Here is an 18531-nt window from a genome sequence, read left to right on the forward strand (position 1 = left end):
GAGTTGGTTAAGTTTAGTAAAAAGAGCAGGTAGAGGCTAGACAGGCCAGAGAGAGAGGGGGGTTCTTAGAATAACATAGAAATAATATACACGAAGATGAGCAACTTCCGGTTGTGACTTCCGGTATGGATCAGCTGGGCTAATGGCGGCGCCCATGTCCCTGCACACAGGTCCCTCTCGAAATTCCTTAAAGGTCCAGTCTGAAAATCTGAATATACTACCAGTGAATATATTTGTATAAGTGTATAATCGCTATAAAATAAAATCTGTTTGGTTTTCGTAGCCTTATAATTCTTCTTTTATAGCAAGGGTCTTGCTTAGAGAGTGTCACCATCTTGTGCCACCATGTTTGATAAATAATAGATCGGATAATAGGATTATAATATAATCGGAATGCTAGATGTCACGGAATGCTGTTGTCACTGCTAGATGTCATTTTACACACTGGACCTTTTAGGCTCAGTTTCTGAAAACAGGCAGTGTGCATTTCTGTGTGCTGAGAGCTCTGATACTTCCACAGATCCTAGACCTGCTTTATAATCACACACATTTTATACAACATAGGAAAACACCTAAAACATACAAAAACACAAACACCTCCAAGAACTCTATGAATATATCATCATTTCCACCATCGACTGGGCTATACTCAACTCACATAACACGGCTCAAACAGTAAGTTGTAGAGCGTGCATTGATTTGCAACATGAGGAAACAGGAAAACACCCACTAGTAGAAAAAAAAAAGGCGGCTATATTAACTTAACATCCTAATTTTAATTCAATAAAGACAAATAGCGTCTTCAACCAGAGACCGGCAGAGATCAGTAATGAGGACTCCCCTGAAAACATTGTAGTGTAGTTATTGGAAGAATGTTACATCCAAAACAACAACCAAGTGCACACAGAGCTGCTTAATTATACTGTTGGTAGGCATGGCAACGCACGCATCGTTATTTGCCTCTGGTGCATAAAGAATTACTTTATGCATGCGAGGTACAAATTGACTTTTAATTGAACAAAGTGTATATTCTGATTCAGTTTAATGCATCTGGTTTGTTTGTCTCATGTTGACAATAGTACAGTGTTGCGTTGTGTATTATATGCAGTGACATGGAGAATCGCAGTCGTACCACGAAGGAGTAGAGCTGTGCGGAGCGAGCCCTGAGCTCTGGGCGGCACTCTCCAACGCAGAGCTGGACCGGACCGGCTCGACTGTCCACAGGAGCTGCATCCATCTGACACACGATCCTACAAGAGACACAGAATCACTCATTAGAGTCATTGTACAAAGTAAAGTTTTTTTTGATAAAGAAAAATAACTATATACAGAACGTTATGAGACGGAGAGAGACTGCTTGCCGAAAAACTGCCCCTGAAGGCAATGCGCATCAGTGGTTTTGCATGAAATTACCTCTAAAACAACTCTGTCTGGTAACGTTCTGTTATTATCTCATAGCGTGGTGAATGTGCAGGTCACAACTTGTCCACCAGAGCGTTTTGGAGTCGTTGGATTGTGTATTTGATAAGTTTGATGAGGGAAACCAAGAAATCCCATGAGCCTCCGTAGCGTAGCTCTGAGCAGCTCGCGGCTCTGCTCCGCTGTTCTAAAAATAGCTTGCACCGACAATTAAAGGTAACGAACCTACTCCTAAAACTGTAGGGATTATGGCAATGGGCCAATTTGCCAAAATGTTGAACTATCCCTTTAAAGCTCAGAAAGTTGACTGTATGTCTGAATACTTGAATGAAGTTGGGAGAAAGTAATCAAAACACTCCTTTGCTTCATATTGATTTATCTCCTGCTCTAAATGCGATCCTCCTTTGTTGTCTCACTCATTTCATTACGGGACACATCCAAACATCGACCAGAACCCCCCCGATGACACTCTCCTCCTCCTCCTCGTCCCTGTTGGAACTCCAACGCACCCAAAACCCTCGGTGAAGTAAATTCACCCCATCATCACCAACCACCGCCGGGCACCCGACAGCGGCGGGGCGCCACGTCTAATGTAAATCACGCGTCGGGATCAATGGAGCTTCATCATCGCGGTGTGATCAGGTGTCGCCCCGGCGCTGCAGGTGACTACATCAACTGACATAATAAAAACGAGGACGTCTATTGATTGGTGGCGGTGTCAAAGGAGTGATAGAGTAGGAGACGCAGGGAAAAGAGGGGCAGAGTGTGTGGTGAGGCAGATGGCAGCAGGTAAGAGATGGAGCAGATGAAGCAGAGCAGAGCTGATCACCTGAATTACAACAGTCGACGGTGGTGAGCTAGAGGAGGATTTACTTGCTGAAACTTTGTGCTAAGTAACCCTCCAGAGCAGATGTACAGTATGTAATAATGTAATAAATTTTCACCTCATGATGTAATAACGCTGCATTTTGTAATAAAGTTCTCTAACACAATATGTAATAAACTTTGCCACATTTTGTAATAAGTTGTTACATTTTGCACTGAATTATTACATTTCTTTCATAAAAAACGCTCAACACCCGCATTTTGTTATAATTCGGTGCATTATGTAATAACTTTTTACAAAATGCTTTATAATTGCTGGTGTTTTGTTTTGTGATGTGGACAGCAAAGTAAGAATTTCACTTTTAGGGAAAACTCACCTTTCCACTGTACAAATGACAATAAACACTTCTGAACTTTGAGCTTTTTGAACTTTGAAATGCGGCAAAGTTTATTACATACTACGTTAGAGAATTTTATTACAAAATGTGGCAGATTATAAAAAAAATGTGGCATTATTACATAATGTGGCAGGCCAAACATGAAAACTGTATTGAGAAGAAGAAACATATACTTAGACAATTTGTTGACAACAGAGCAGCAGCTATAGTGCTTGGCGCTTATCGATCTATCGCTTGGTCACGATGGTACGGTAGCTGTTGCAATGTATTATGGGATTTGTAGTGTGAGTAGTGTGAGCGCCATACTGGCAGACCATTAATAATAGTGAGATGAAATTGTATCGTGGGCTGGATTTGGCCCCTGGGCCTTGAGTTTGGCATGTGTGCCCCGCTCCCCCCGCTCCCCCCAAAGCCTGGAGCCCTGATGCACTGGTTGTTTTGCGAAGCTGAATATTTATGTAAATGTGTTTGGCTTTAAAAAAAAAAAGGCATATTCTCTGTCTCCATCAAGACGGCTCTGCTCTTTCCATAAAAACCTGAGGGTTACTTTTAACCTGAATTCTTGCTCTTGATGACGACTCAATTTGGCCACTACATAGATAATATATAAATAAGTAAAAAAAAACCTTCAGAACAGTACCAGCCCTCAGAAAAACGTACTTTCTGGCTGAAAAACACAAAAGTTGAGACTTTTTCCTTCAAAGCAGGTGTGGCTTTCACACACTCTTCTGAAGTAGTAACATAAAAGACACATAAATATGTATGATTTCTTTCTTTCTTTCCTTCTTTTTTTTGGTGTCCGGTCCAGTCAAGTCTATCATTGGATGCCACGAGTGAATTAAGACTTGAAACAAACAGCTGCAGTCAGATAAAGACGTGCATATAATGAACACGGAGCCATTAAACGACCTCAGAAGCACTCTGAATAAAACGTGCACCTCTGAAGACTCCAGCTCCTCCGAAGTTAGACTAAAGAGGTCAGAGGTTAGTTTTTTAATTTGGCTCAGTCTTTTTTTTTTCTTTTTTTTTTAACACATGCCATATAAATGAATTCCCTAGCTTGTCCCCAATTGGATTAAAGTGCTGTCAGATCAGTGCTCTGCTGACAAATTGTCCCCTACAGCCAAACGGCACATAGTGAATTTTAATTACAACTGGCCAGTAAAAAGAGCAGCGGAGTAACCATAGATACACTGTATGTCATCACTCCACTGTGTGTGTGCAGCGACTGTATGCTTCTCTTCAAACACCAGCAAAGAGCTGAAAACAATGTGTAAAAAATGCATGAAAAGTGCAGGATATTTACGTGTGTGTGACATATATATGTGTGTGTGTGTGTGTGTGTGAGTGACAGTGCTGTAAGAGTGAAAGTGTGAGTTGCAGCGATGGCGCGGTGCTGAGCTGTTCTCTTTCTGAGGGCAGAAGTAGGCCAAGGAAAGAATTAGGGTTAAAGGCTCCTCTGAGAGCCACCACTGTGATAGCCTGTGTGTGTGTGTGTGTGTGTGTATGTGTGTGTGCATGTGTGTCAGCTATGCAGCTATACATTTAAAACTTTACACCACTCTCTAACTGACTCTAGGTCAGCGGGGAGAGGAGAAAATCACACTGAAACTGAACGACAGGCCAATTATTTCAGAGCATTTGTCTTTTCCTAAAAAAGAAAAGAATAAAAGAACCTAAAAATATTACAATGATATTTCTATAGGGAGCTGTAATGCCTGGTTCTCAGTAATTGGTTTAAGTTGTACTACAGTTTTATACTTTTTTTTTTTGTCCTTCCACATAACATATTGATTTTCCACGGTGTAATTATTTAACCTATAGTCGCTGCATAATGAATTTTCTTTTCTTTTGCATCAGCTCAGTGGTGGTGCCTTGTGAAATTATTACAGGATTACATTAAGAATTGCATTCCCACCACCCAAAGGCAATCCTTGGTAATCCTCATGCAGATATGCTAATATATATTTAGGGTAAAGCGCGTTTAACAGTATTTGTGTGCGCAACCTTTTTTTTTTTCTTTTTTTTTTTACCTCGCACGACCTGCATCACCCGAGGAGGTGGAGCAAGAACAACCATAAGGTGCTGGGAGTGTTATCCTACACAGAGGGTGGGGGGGTCGGATAGTGAAGCATGGGCCACGTTTCATTAGTTCAGGGTGAGTGGGACAGACTTCTACGTGATGTATGCACAGCGTGGGACAATTAGGGAGGTAAACACAAGTAAACACACACAGCTGTTGAGGGATTGTTGCTGACTGGATGAGCTGCAAGGAGGGGGAACCAGGCTAGTGTGTGTGTGTGTGTGTGTTGGGGGGTTTAGGTTCCAGACTGTCTGGAACTGCTCCAGTTGCCATTAAGGTTAAAGATGATGTCGCACTATATAAATTGTGTAATATCCCCATATGTAACATATAGAAACCTGCAGAGCATTAGTGTTTATTACTGATTTGCTGCATGTTCATTATCTTCCACTGTGGCTCTGTATTGAGTTTACTATCGGGAGCCTCGGCTTCCAAGTTGTGTTGTTTACAAAACAGGGTAATTGCGATGTATTATTCCCATGCTGCTCTGTGAACAATATCCTGCACCAACACACAAGGAAGAATTAAGACCTCAAATAATAATAATAACAGCAGCAACAACACACAGAGAGAGATCCACATAATCGCTTATAAAAAAAATGGTTATAAAAGAAATCTGCGCGACTCAACTGTTCAGCGATGATGTAGCCGTCCTCTACGGGGGTACACCTCACTCCTGCCACCTCCACGTTGCCCACCATGTCTGAGAAGGCCAGCCCCAGGTTGGTGCCGTGGATGGTCACCCGCGTGCCGCCCTCGGGGGGTCCGGCCACCGGGGTCACCTGTAGGACACACACAGAAAGAAACAGGTACAGGTGAAAAAATGAAAAAGGATGTTTTCCTCCTCCTCTTCTTCTTCTTAGTCATCCCACTCTCTCTCTCTGTGTATTTATGGGCGTGTCCTATGTAAATCATAACGGTGCACACACAGGTTTCTTTCTGTGGACGCTCAAGGGTAAATGTGCTCTTTCGGTCCAGGTGGCTGTAAAAGCAATTAAGAGCACTCTCTCCACGCCTGCATCCACCGAATGTCAGAACACGCCATGAGTCATTTGTGCCAGGAGTCTCTAATCACAGCAGCGGCTAATGGCATCAAGCTCTTTCTCTTAAATATGGCGATACATCTGTACACACACATACACATTCACACACACACACACAGAGATCAGACTTTTAAACTTCCTTCAGACTATTCAACAGTAAATCCAACAGAATAAACCACAGCACTAAAGCACAGGGGGGCGTTCGCATTAAAATTCAGTGTTTCGCCTGCACAGAATCTACTGCTGTTGCCATGGATGATAAATCTAACAAGGGGCCATATTAATGCTTAGTGCAGACCACCTACTCATAAAATACAATATGGCTGCCCAGCATGACCTTGGCACAGGGTGGCACGCTGCCTTCTGTGCTGCAGAAACCCCTGTTGAGGCTCTGACCTGGCCTTCATCCAGCCCTTTAGACAAAAGAGGAGCAGAGGAGGAGGAGGAGGAGGAGGAGGAGGAGAAGGAGGGAGGGAGGGAGAAAAAAAAGGAAGCAGATGAAGAAAGACAACAGAGAGTAGAGACAACAGTGTTTGGCGAGCAGGGAGACGGAGGAAGGTAAGAGAGAGGAGGGTAAGAGGGAGGAGACGACTGTCACTTTGCTGCAAATGCTATGTAAACAATCAATATGCTATTACTGGCCATGCAAGCAGAAGAAGGGCTGAAACACCAACAGCAGCAGCATCACTGGGGTGCAAAGCAAAAACACCCTGACGGCACAGTACATCCAACTATCCCATATTTACAAAGTAAAGAATCTAGATTAGTAGATATGTGTATATTACAAGCTAAACGTAGCCTATAATTTCCCTTCATTGGAAAAACGTTGATGCACCAAGAATTGGAAGATGGATTAAAGAGATGGCATCAAACATGACATTGGAAAAGATAACGTACTGTACATTATTAAACGGAAACATCATGTTTTTGATGCCATCTGGAGACCTTTTATACGTTTTTTAACACATGATGTTAATGTTGGTAATTTGCTTCAGCAGGAGGAGAAACACCCTTGAAATTCATCATGTAACTGTTATCAGTATTTGTCTACTTTTATGTAGTATTATTATTATTACTTTTCCTTCCTATTTGTTTTATTTTCATCTTATTTTTATAGTTTTAATGTTTTACTTATTCAGCGAGGGGAAGAGGGGAAGGGAGGGAGAATAGGGAGAAAAAGTTGCTTGCTTGTAAGAATGTCTTGTTTGATTTGCTGTAAATTGCAAACAAAAACTAATAAACACATGCTTAAAAAAACAAAACAAAAACAAAAAAAAACACCCTGACGACGACCGGTTCTAAAAGGTGCTGCACCACCTTCCCCCTCCTGATACCCCCACCCACCCTCCGACCAACCGACCAACACCCATTGGGGCAGCGCGGCTTCCCTGTGGGATGCCGGCATTGTAATCTAGATTCAGTGGACATTAATTGCTCTGGATGTAAAGTAAGTGTGTCACTGCACCGCCCGAGGGGTCTGAATACATGAATCTTTTAGCACTGCTTGGGCATGCAGGGTATAGAGGGAAGAGGGGCTGGGGGGGGTTGTGGTGGTGGTGGTGGTGTGGGGGGGTGGGGGGACATAATGGCTAAATATATCCATGTCAGGCAATGGCAGCAGCTATTCGAGTAGACTTAGTGATGGTTACATAAGCAATGTGAGGGGCCTGAGAGAGAACAAGACAGAGAGGAGGGGAGACGGGGGATTGGAGACTATAACGGAGTGAAAAAATAGAGAGCAGAGAGGAGGAGAGGAGGAGAAAAAAAAGAAAAAGAGAAGCACTGGAAGAGGAGGAGAGGAAACAGGATGAGCAACAGGGAGGAGAAGGTGGATGCCACTCTGTTATGTGTGGTGCTATCGGCCATGACAGATGACAGGTGAGGTGGCAGCGACGGCCTAAAAGCTAAAAGCTTGGGAGACCACCTCTTCCTCCTCCTCCTCCTCCTTCTGCCCTTGAGAGACAGATCCCCTTCCCACGGTGGACGGAGCGCAGGAAGACGGTCTAATCCATGCATGAAACCCATTGGCAGATAGAGCCTCGATTCATCAGTAGATCATAGAGGGGAGGGGTGGGGGTTTGGGAGGGGATGGTGGTGGTGGAGGAAAAGAAAAAAGCACTTCAAAGACTGAAGCCACTGATGTCTGTGGGCTGGGAGGCGTGAGAGAAGTGGCGCTCTTTGTCTGTGTGTCTATATTTCCAACACAAACAAAAGGGACTAAATCCATAAAGAAGCCTCCTCCTCCTGCCTCCTGAAACCCGACTCCGATGACCTTTACAGACCGAGGGAGGGGAACCTCAACCTGCCGCCGCGTTCATGTACTGTAGATAATCTTCGGATCGCGGGGCGGAGCACGTCTTTATGTTTCACTGCAACTGCAACATCCCTCCTCTTTGCATCTCTTTGCCTTCTTTTTGCTTTCTGTCTTTCATCATCTCGTCTCCCTCAGGCGAGGTGACACATCCTCCTCCCTCTGAGCACCAGTTTGTCTTATACCACACAGACTTTTTCAGAGGGAAGAGGAAGAGGAAGAGGCTCATTGGACATGCACACACCCTCCACCCTCCTGCCTTCTGCCCCCTAACTCCACCATAAACCCACCACCCCTCCCCTCGTTCCCACCCAGCGCTGCCGTGCCATGCTCCCTGTGTAATCCTTTTAGAAGCAGTGCTGCTGCCCGCCTGGCATTGTCACACTGTCAATAGAGGGTAATTCCCCAGCAAAACAGCCAGTCAGCTTGCAACGTCGCACTCTTGCACTCTTCTCTAGCATAATCTAGCGCTCTACAAAACCCCGGGGGCGGAGGGGATGGATGGTGGTGGTGGTGGTGGAGGGGATCAGAGCATTGGCCATTCACCACCACGTTCTCCTCAGACGATCTGCAAGGATTTGGCAACAACCACAGAAAGACTAAAGAGGGGTGTGATGACCTAAATTGAGGAAGGGAGAGAGGCTTTCTAATCCACGAGACAGAAACTTCCAGAGAAGAAAGAGGTCTCTCTTCTGAGGAGATAATCTGCTAGTCTGAGCTAAGGAATAAAAAAAAAAGAAAAAAAAAACTGTGGATACATTTGGAGAGAAATGGTGAACAGCCTGGGGATGTCTGCCAGTGTGGTGTTGACTTATTCAGCTGAAGTAATGGTGGGGAAAGTTGTGCTGATGCAGCCAAGGCTAAACTCAGAGCAACAACACAACACAACACAACACAACACAACACAACACAACACAACACAACACAACACAACACAACGGCCTGCAGGCTATGCAAGCCTCGCATGTCACTGCTGACCGAGCTGAACGACATTCTCCGAGAGACAATTCAGCCATAATAACATCTGATCACCTCATCTTCTCTTAGAAATATCCAACATCAGCATTTTTTATTTTAACAAACACATCTATTCTGACAGGATTTTATCTGAAGAGATTCTCCCAGAGTTACATTACATTATGCAACACAAGCTGATGGATGGATTTCCATTCTTTGCTGTTTGAAGCTGCGTAGCGTATTTTTTTCTTTTTGTGAAATGAAATCGCCCTTGATACAATTTAGGAGCTTGCAGCTAATCTCTTTGTCTTTGGGGCTCTGCTCAGACTAATTCGAGCATGTCACATTTAATTGTGAGTAGCATTTAATGGGCTTGATAAAAACCCCACTGATCACTTGTTCCCGAACAAACTACATCCTAAATACTTTATGGAGTCTTAAATGTCTTGTAGTCAGCCAAGAGATATGGGTCAGGATGAGAGGGAGGGTTTTTTGCATGTGTAAAGAAAAAAGGAAGAAAACAAGAGATGAAGAAACGGGTCGACGGGTGCTGCTATTTGTGGACGATGAGTATCCCTGACTGATGTTGTGTGTTTGAAGAGGCCATTTAAAGGTCACATGTTGAATAAAGTGAGATTACTGTGTATTTGTTTTTATCATAAAACTGATCCAAGATGCCCGGACGGAACCTTCATGTCCGGCTACATGCTGGATGGATGGGAGAAGTGGAGAGTCCTTTGCCTTGCCCCACTGGATGTGGAGGATGTCGAGGACGTGTACATCTTCACGTTCATGACAATTGGAATGATCGCCCTGGGTTTTGGCGCCTACATGCAGTATCGTAAGATGAGAAAGATCGCCACCGAGCAGACCGACGTGAGGGAGGATAACGCAACAACTCGGAGTGCTGTGGTCGGGATACGGTCCGACATATCCGCAATCCGAGAGTATGTGTCACTGATGCGAGCTGACATAGCCAAAACTCGGGAGGAAATCGAGAGAAATGGCGACGAAAACCGCAGAGAATGAGTAAAAAGAAGAAAGGGCTCCTACACCATCCCACCATCCCAACTAAAAATCAATACACTGGACTTTTGCTCTCTGTCAATTGGACCACACCAGACTTTGCTCTCTGTCAATTGGACCATCTTGTGACTTTGTGACTTTTGTGACATGCCTGGCAACAAGAAGAGACTGTTGTTCGCTCATGACGGTTGGACACATGTGCAGACACACACGTAATCCTTATGCTCTATCTAGAGCTGGACTTCAATTTCTTCAACTCTACATACTGCCTAATGCTGCAACACATTATGTCAAAATGTCAAATGTTGAAAAAAAAAAAAAAATTGAGAAATGTCATGTTAAAAAAAACAAAAAAAACAAAACAAAACAAAAAATGTCATGTCAAATTGTTAAATTGTTAAATTTTGAAAATACTGGAAGAATGTTATGTCAAAAATGTAACATGCAGAAAAAATGAATATGTGAGTATTGGGGGCGGGACTAGATAAGCTTTTGCTTCTCCCGCTTTCCCTTTCGGTCATGTGTATTGTATTAATTGGATTGAGATGATGTGTGATGATGATGACTAATTGACATGCCCGAAATGAACCAAATAAATAAATAAATAAATAAATAAATAAATCCAGGCCCTATATTACAACCTTGGAATATAATAAAGCCTCCATCCAGAGAGAAATGCACACAGACTGCATTCAGAAACTGAACCTAAAAACAAGCGTTTAGTAACTTTGTGATGTCACAACTAAGCAGTCACCACCTCAGAGCTATTAGGCAGAAACTCACTGATACTGGAGCTCAGAGGCAGCACCAGACCCCTTTTCTGGGACATGAGCCCCAGTATAAATGTCGTATATGGGGTACATTATACTATATTCTAATTATATTATAATGCTTAAAGAATAAGCAAAGTCAGTTCAGATGGAGTCGTGCCCCAGTGGAGCTGAATGGCTAGCAACGCCCCTGCTAGATCGCCAGAAAGAAGCCTGAGAGAGGAACTATATTGAATTGGATTTTGGTTCTTAAACCCCAAATTATCTTCTTTGGATCAACACTTTAAAATAAAACCATGGAATAAAGTATTATATAGGAGCTTTAAAATGACCTATTATATATTATGACTGGATAATGAAGGCTATACCACACATAGCGTACACCAGCTCTCTCAGGGTTACAGCTGAGCAGAGTTCAGTCGTACTGTGATGATGACTGACAGGCCCCACCATCCCTGTGGTATTCAAAATATCAACACTAAGCTTACATACACTGGAAAGGAGAAAAAGAAAAAAAGGGGGAATCCTGTGTTTTTTCTTTCCTACGGGCGGCTGAGGCTGGATCTTTATATTGGCTGTCACTGGGAGGCAGGAAACCTCTTTGCTTTACTGTAAACCCATACAGCAGCCACAGCCAAAGCCTATTGAGGAGATGCCTTTCATATGCCCATCCAACTCCCAGCTTTATTTGATGTTGTTCCCTGTGCTGTTAGCAGAGGCTTACATCTCTTCAATATTAATGGCCCATGGTGGGAGGCACCATGGCACTTAATAGAAACATTAATTATTCAAAAGGCCTATCTTTTGGTAGGCACCTCTACTAATGTGCTAGTATGTATACAAATCAACTCATGATGGGGGCTTTGGTGCATACAATCAAAAACCAAATTTATTAATAAATTCAGCCCACCAGGGGAACGTCTGCTCCTTAAAGAAACTGTAATCACTGAGAGACGGAGGAGGTGGCGGCGGGGGGAGGACGCCGCCTTAACCCGGCGATGGGGAGGAGAAAATGCCGGCGCGTCTAGCGTGTGCATCTGAAGTGCGTGCTCATGTGAAGCGCCTGCCGAAAATTAATGCAGAGTTGGTTTTTGCCACCTACAGCTGTAAACAGACCTCGGTTCAGTCGGCCCACGGGGGGGCTCCGCTTCCTCTTTCCTCCTTCACCGCCCTCCCTCTTTCCCTTCTTCTTCTTCTTCCTCCCACCTTTTCATGGTTCAGCTCCTCTCTCTCTCTCTCCTCTGTCCTTTGTTCTCTCTCCGTTGCCTCACTTCACCCCACTCAATCCCTCCACATCCTCCGTATTCTCGTTCACAACCATCCATCTCTCAGTCTCTGTGATATCGCTATTAACTTGTGCATTCTAATAATTGCATTTGTGCATAAATCCTCTTTCCTTCATCTGACAGCTCCCCTGCAACATGAACTTGTTGCATCAATCTGTGGCTTATACACTGTGTAAGTAGTAAAGAGCTCTGACAATAAGGGAACATCTCTCTACCTCAGAATACAAAGTCCTGCAGCTGCTGCTGTAGGCGGACAAATTGAATCTCTTTGCTTTCAATACATTACAGACTTCTGACAGATTGCTGACCGTGAGTTTCTACGCCCTCGCTGTGCCAAACCCACAGAAACAAACATTTTTAAGGTATCATCTTGTCAGACAAAACAGTCCGAGAGTTATAATCAATAATACGCCATCGGACAGCAGCAACAGACAGATATGATAAGTCTACCTATAATACCTGTGTTTGGGCCAAAGCACAAAGCCTGTCTGCAGGAAAATGAGCAGATTCTTGTGAAATATTGTAATTGAACGTTGGTCTTTCTGCACAATCCGGATTTTCTAACTGCGATGTTCTCTGTGCAAAACACCAAACATATATATTTACAGACAGAGACGTATCGACTGTATTTACTTTAAAAAGAAAACAACAACCATCACTCAGAGAAAGTTTGGCGACACAGACTTGCTGTGTTTTTTTAAGTTATTTTTTTTCCAGGCTTCTGTCTTTATTATAGTCATAGTGATAAAAGAGACAGGATGATTGGTGAAGACCCAGACTGCCGGGTCGAGGACTAAAAGCCCAATTGGCATGAGCTCCAGCAGGTGAGCCACTGAGGCATGCGGCCGGAGATAGACCATATCTCTTATTTAGCCTCTCCTCGCCAGGCTCACAGTCTCCTCCCGAGGATCCACAACAGCTTCGTCTTTATTTACTTCCAGCTCCAGAACGTAACAGACTTTTATTAGAAGCTGGTCTTTATGTCCCAACTCCCTCCTCTTCGATATGTGTAATTGCTCATAACGGTTAGTGCAAAGTGCTGCCTGCAGCCGATGACCTCCCCTCTCCTGCTCTTTCTGCTCGCTGTCTCTTAGGTTTAGTTATTTTGCTGCATCCTTCAGTCACAATGATACACATAGTTTATCTGCAGTGATGGAGGTGAGCCTCAGTGTATTGGAAGCACTTCTCCATCTGAAGAAACCGGCACTGGACTCAGTCAGTCGCTCAGTCAGTCAGTCAGTCAGTCAGTCAGTCAGTCAGTCGGGGACATTCATGATTATAGAGCTGGACTGTTGTTACAAATACCAGCTCCTTCAAACACTCTCCTCACACATGTCATAGTTTAAAGCTTTTCCTGTAAACCTCTCCTCCTTCTTTGTCCCCTTAATGGTCGTAGAGTGGCAGATGAAGGTCTGGGCTGATGGCAGGTGGCCTTGGCAACCGCATACCGTGATCATAACACTAATAAAAGCACTGAGGGGAACGAGGTATGTCCCCACTCGACGGCCGTGAGCATCTGCCATAAAGCGCATAGCATAATGGAGTTACATGAGAGGGTAACTTAACTCAACCGGATGAGTCAGAGATAGTGATAAGAGAGAGGGAGAGTGAAGAGGAGGAGGAGGGGGCAGCATCCTTCCCCTCTTTTTCCCGCCTTATCTGCATACAGTAGTATAGCAAATCAATTAACCAAGTTGTTAACTTCACTTTTTAATTGGCTGGAGTTAGATGGGAGTATGTGGTGGCGGGATGAGAAGCCGAGTGAATCGATTGCTAAGGGGGATATTGGGGGGGGGGGGTGGGGATTGTAAGGGGGGGTCTGGTGGTTTAGCCACAATGCACTGGTGCGTTACAGAGGCCTAATTAAATAGTATGTCCTCCTGGCTCTGACTCCCGTGTGACAGCCAACCCACCAGGCCGGGTGGTTGGAACAAGAGGAAAAAACCTCTGGGAAAACAAATAAGCACTTCCAGGTTGTGACCCTGTGATGCTGAGGTGGGAAGACACCAAACTAAACTACCAGGCTCAGTGAACGGGAGAGACGACACAGTCAACCTCCAAGATATTTTAAGAAAAGAAAAAGAAAAGAATAGTCCTGGATTTCCACAATAGGAGAAGCTACTTAATTATTTAAAGTGGTTGCTTTTTCTTTTGTTTTTGCCAGGTTATTTTATATGGTTTCCTGTTTAACATCGGCTGGTGCCAGAGTTACTTTTCAAAGAGCTGGAATAACCTTGTGAGAGGACAAAAGACATTAAAATCTATGAGCAGGCATCTGTGCACACTGCACCCACCCAGGCACAAAGAGGAGGCAGATGTCAAAGAGACAGGCCTTTAAAAGTGAATATCTCTGTGCACTTGTGTGTGTGTGTGTGTGTGTGTGTGTGTGTGTGTGTGTGTATCAGCGGCCTTGCCCTTGGATAATCCCTGAATGTGAAAACTTGCATGAATATGCACCTGTGAGCATGACACATCGAGTCCTGCAGGTACACACACACACACAGTCATAAACATACACACTGTACATACATGCCGTGGGGTATGGACTTTTTTTTTCCTTTTAAGCAAAACCAAGACGAGCTCCCTCAATTAGAGAGAGAGAAAGAGAGAGGGAAAAAAATGAGACAAAAGACAGACAAAGAGAAAGTGAAGGTTTTCAGATCTGCATGCATCGGATGGGGGCCTGAGCCCCGGGGAGAGTCTTTAAGGCTCATTCTCATTCTCCACGGGTCCAGAGGAAAACAGAGCTGAGTAGAATAGGTGCTTCTCATGCAATTCCTCTCAATGCAAATCAGACATTTCACTGTCAAGAGTCATTTCAGTCTCTTAAGAACTCTGCTGCTGTTAGTGTCACAACTTTTTGTATAAATGTTTTAAAAAAGAGAGAGAGACAGACACAGAGAGAGCAGGCCAGGATCCGGTATAATCCAGATTTATTGCACTTTAGTTGTTGTGACGTGCTTAAGAGAATTCAGAGGTCTTTAACAATGCAACAGGATTGTTACTGTCGCCAGTGACAATGTCTTATTAAGCTGATACAAGCTGTTATGGCTGTTCGCTTTTCATTTTAAGTGAAGTCCCAGAGCCGAGTGCCTCATGATCCTGAATGAATGGAGAACGGCGGCAACATGGCGGCTGATTATTGGACATTGATCAGCGTCTGGATACGCGTGGGTGGGCAGGAAGGACAGGGGGGGATTGTGAGTACTGACCTCGGTGATGCGTGGGTTGGTGCACTTGACATTCTTGGTGGACAGGTTGAGCCAGCGGGTGGTGTAGGGGTTGATGGGCGGGCAGTGGTGGCGCAGCGTGCACTTCCCCTCTCCGCTGCACCAGCCGCACTGGAACTTCCTCTCCGCCTTCAGACACATGCCGCAGCTGTCCCGCTGGGCCGCGCACTTGTACAGGTGCACTGTGGGATACGGGAGGCAGCGGGGATATATGGTGAACACACAAAAAAAAAAACCCAACCTGAGTATTTGAAGTGTGTTTTTATTTAAGGATAACAGATTGCAGAACTGCTGCGAGTGACACATCCCCACAGGCTGTCGATTAAGCTCCTACTAACACTTACATTTTCAGGTACAGCTGTGATTAACATACTATATAAATAGACACACACATACACAGTGTCCTGAACTCAGACAGAATTAAAGGGATAGTTCAACATTTTTGACAAATTGTTTTAGAGGTAATTCGTGTTTCCGTCGGGGGCAGTTTTTCAGCAAGCAGTCTCTGTATTTACCTCTAAAACAACTCGTATCGTTCTGTTATTATCTCATAGCGTGGTGAATGTGCAGGTCACAACTTGTCCACCAGAGCGTTTTGGAGTTGTTGAAATCCCATGAGCCTCCGTAGCATAGCTCTGAGCAGCTCGTGGCTCTGCTCCACCGTTCTAAAAATAGCTTGCACCGACAATTAAAGGTAACAAACCTACTGCTATGACTACATCGATTATAGCAATGGGCTAATTTGCCAACATGTTCAACTATCCCTTTAAAGCGGTGGACGGTGTTGCATTTGTACAGCTTCATCCTGTTTGTCGGAAGCATCTCTTGTTCTTACCTTGGATATTCTCCGGGTTATCAATAATGAAGTTGCCGTTCCACACCACTGAGAAATCCACAGGCAGCTCACTGATTTTCATTCCGTCGTACAGATACTAGAGGCCGAGGATGGTGAGGAAGAGGGGAAGAGACAGAGACAGAGAGACAGAGAGGGGGAGATGAAGGTGAACCAAAAAAAGAGAGGAGGGTTTCAATGGGAGGTTTGGGAATTTGAATCCCCATGAGTCCTTGCAGATGCGGCTCTATGTCCTTCCACTGTTACTCCAAACTTACATCATCTCGTCATCAGAGAGCTGACACAGGGAGAACGGAGAAGAAACGCTACAGCTGGCCAAGAAGCTCCAGCTTCCCTTTGCTGTCCTTAACTGCCTCCTGTGCCCTTAATTCCAAGCCTGACTTTTATTGTGTGTGTGCGTAGAAGACAGAAATAGAGAGAGTAAAATGTGCATGCATGTGGTTCCACTGGGAATATACTGCAGAAGTCAGTACGTGCTTGACTGGAGGGCAGAGCCAGGCTGCGCTGTTCTCCAGTGTAATTACTACGGCTGCATCTCCTGTCTCTGCGCACACTAAATGACACATACACAAACACAAACGCAAAGTGGTGTGTAGCGCTTATTTTCCACTGACACTAATATAACCGATGTAATTGCCTATGTATAATATGTACAGTATTGTTTTCTGTATAATGAATAAACAACTCCTGCTCGAATAAACAGCAGAAAAATACACGGACTAATAACGCATCGGCAATTTTGGCTCCTCAAACCCACCGAGCTGTTCTGGCACTGCACGCTGGAGCTGTTGAAGCGCAGGGCGGTGACTCTGTGGCTGACTCCCTGGATGTGGAGGACGCACTCGTACCCTCGCTGGCCGGACTGAGGCTGCGGCAAGTTCCTGGCCTTCAGGGTGATGGGCTTCACTTCCCCCGCCGGGATCAGGATCTCCCCGGAGCGAACCAGCTGGGGGCAGTCCTGCAGGAAAAACAGGAACAGGTGATAAATAATAAACACTTTTTAAAAAATACATGTTCTGTTTTTTGTTTAGTAGGATTGCAAAGGGGAGGAACATTTCCAGAAACTTTCCATGGGAAGTTAAGATGGGGAATTTTGGAAATATTCCAAATTGGAAACTTTCTATGGGAATTTATGGGGATTATTGGGCATTTATGGGAATTAACTGGAAATTGGGGGTAATTTAAACAAACTGTATCATATACAAACATAAATGTAAATATTTTGTTTGTCATATGCAGACATCCATGCAAAATAATACAATTAAAAAACATGACATTTCAATGGATTTATTTGTGAGTAGAACTTTATCAAGTTTTAATTCTTGTATGAACAATCAATCCCCCCCCCCCAAAAAAAAGTCCCATTCACAATGTTAAATGAAAGGAGCCCCCTGATTGAGGAATATCATATAGATATTCAAGTGTACAATCCTAGTGTTTAGTTTATTAGCAAAAAAGAGAGGAGCTGATGAACGGGAAGAAATGTGAAGCATGATGTGCTCAGCTGAAGATGAAATGACTCCTGTGACCTTGGAAAGCTCTGAGCTGATATCTGAGTGTCTGAGTGTTGAACAGCTCATTATCAGGAGTGGGATTTTTCAAACTCCTCAACTGGCGGAGACTGAAAATTATCACACGCACACACATAGACACACACACAAAAAAAGACGAAGTACTGAGTGGTTTAAAGCACCAAGGCGGCAATTTAGAGGTCAGATCTGTTCACAATGTATCGTGAAAGCAACATTGCATCAAGAAAACTATTACAGCAGCATCGCACACTGAAGATCTGCTCTTGCTGACCTTAGTGGCCTCCATATATCTCAAGACCTGTCAGATAAATATCACATGAAGACCTCTATGCCTTATCTCAAATCTCCTATTGAAACAGCTGCAGGGAGAGGAGCCTGAGTGCAAGATCCATATGATGTAAGCATATAGATTGTCTTATGAGTAAATTGAATAAGAGGTAAAAAACTCATATTGCAGCATACACCATCAGATAAACATAGGAACCTACACACACACACACACACATGTGCATATTGCAGGTGGCCTGGATCTACTGCACATGATTGATTCGGTCAGAGTGATCCTGTGTCATTGTTAAGACACACTAAGCTCAATAACTCCAGAGATAATAGACTGTTAATTGGCACTGCAGAGAGAACAAGAGCTCCGAATGGGGAGGAAAAAAAAAAAAAAAAGGGCCAATTCGGAAATAGAAGAGCTTAGATGGCTGTCTTTCTGAAGACATGCCCCGAGGCTGACACAGAGCTGGAACACACGGAGCAGAGCAGGATGCAGACAGGAGTAAATAGACAGAGAGA

General features: G+C 44.1%; 1 protein-coding gene across 1 annotated transcript in view; it reads right to left on the reverse strand.

The window, feature by feature from the left end:
• The window catches only part of plxna2 (plexin A2), a 195692-nt gene that overhangs the window by 67777 nt on the left and 109384 nt on the right, over nt 1-18531 (reverse strand). Inside the window, exons 9-13 of the mRNA XM_085782734.1 lie at nt 16959-17159; nt 16184-16280; nt 15331-15530; nt 5356-5507; nt 1133-1250 (exon numbers count right to left, since the gene is read on the reverse strand). Of these exons, the coding sequence (XP_085638860.1) occupies nt 1133-1250; nt 5356-5507; nt 15331-15530; nt 16184-16280; nt 16959-17159 (768 nt within the window). The remainder of the gene's footprint in view (nt 1-1132; nt 1251-5355; nt 5508-15330; nt 15531-16183; nt 16281-16958; nt 17160-18531) is intronic.

The sequence above is a fragment of the Trachurus japonicus genome, chromosome 7, assembly GCF_045865225.1.
Source record: "Trachurus japonicus isolate A0001 chromosome 7, Traja_1.0".
Lineage (NCBI taxonomy): Eukaryota > Metazoa > Chordata > Actinopteri > Carangiformes > Carangidae > Trachurus > Trachurus japonicus.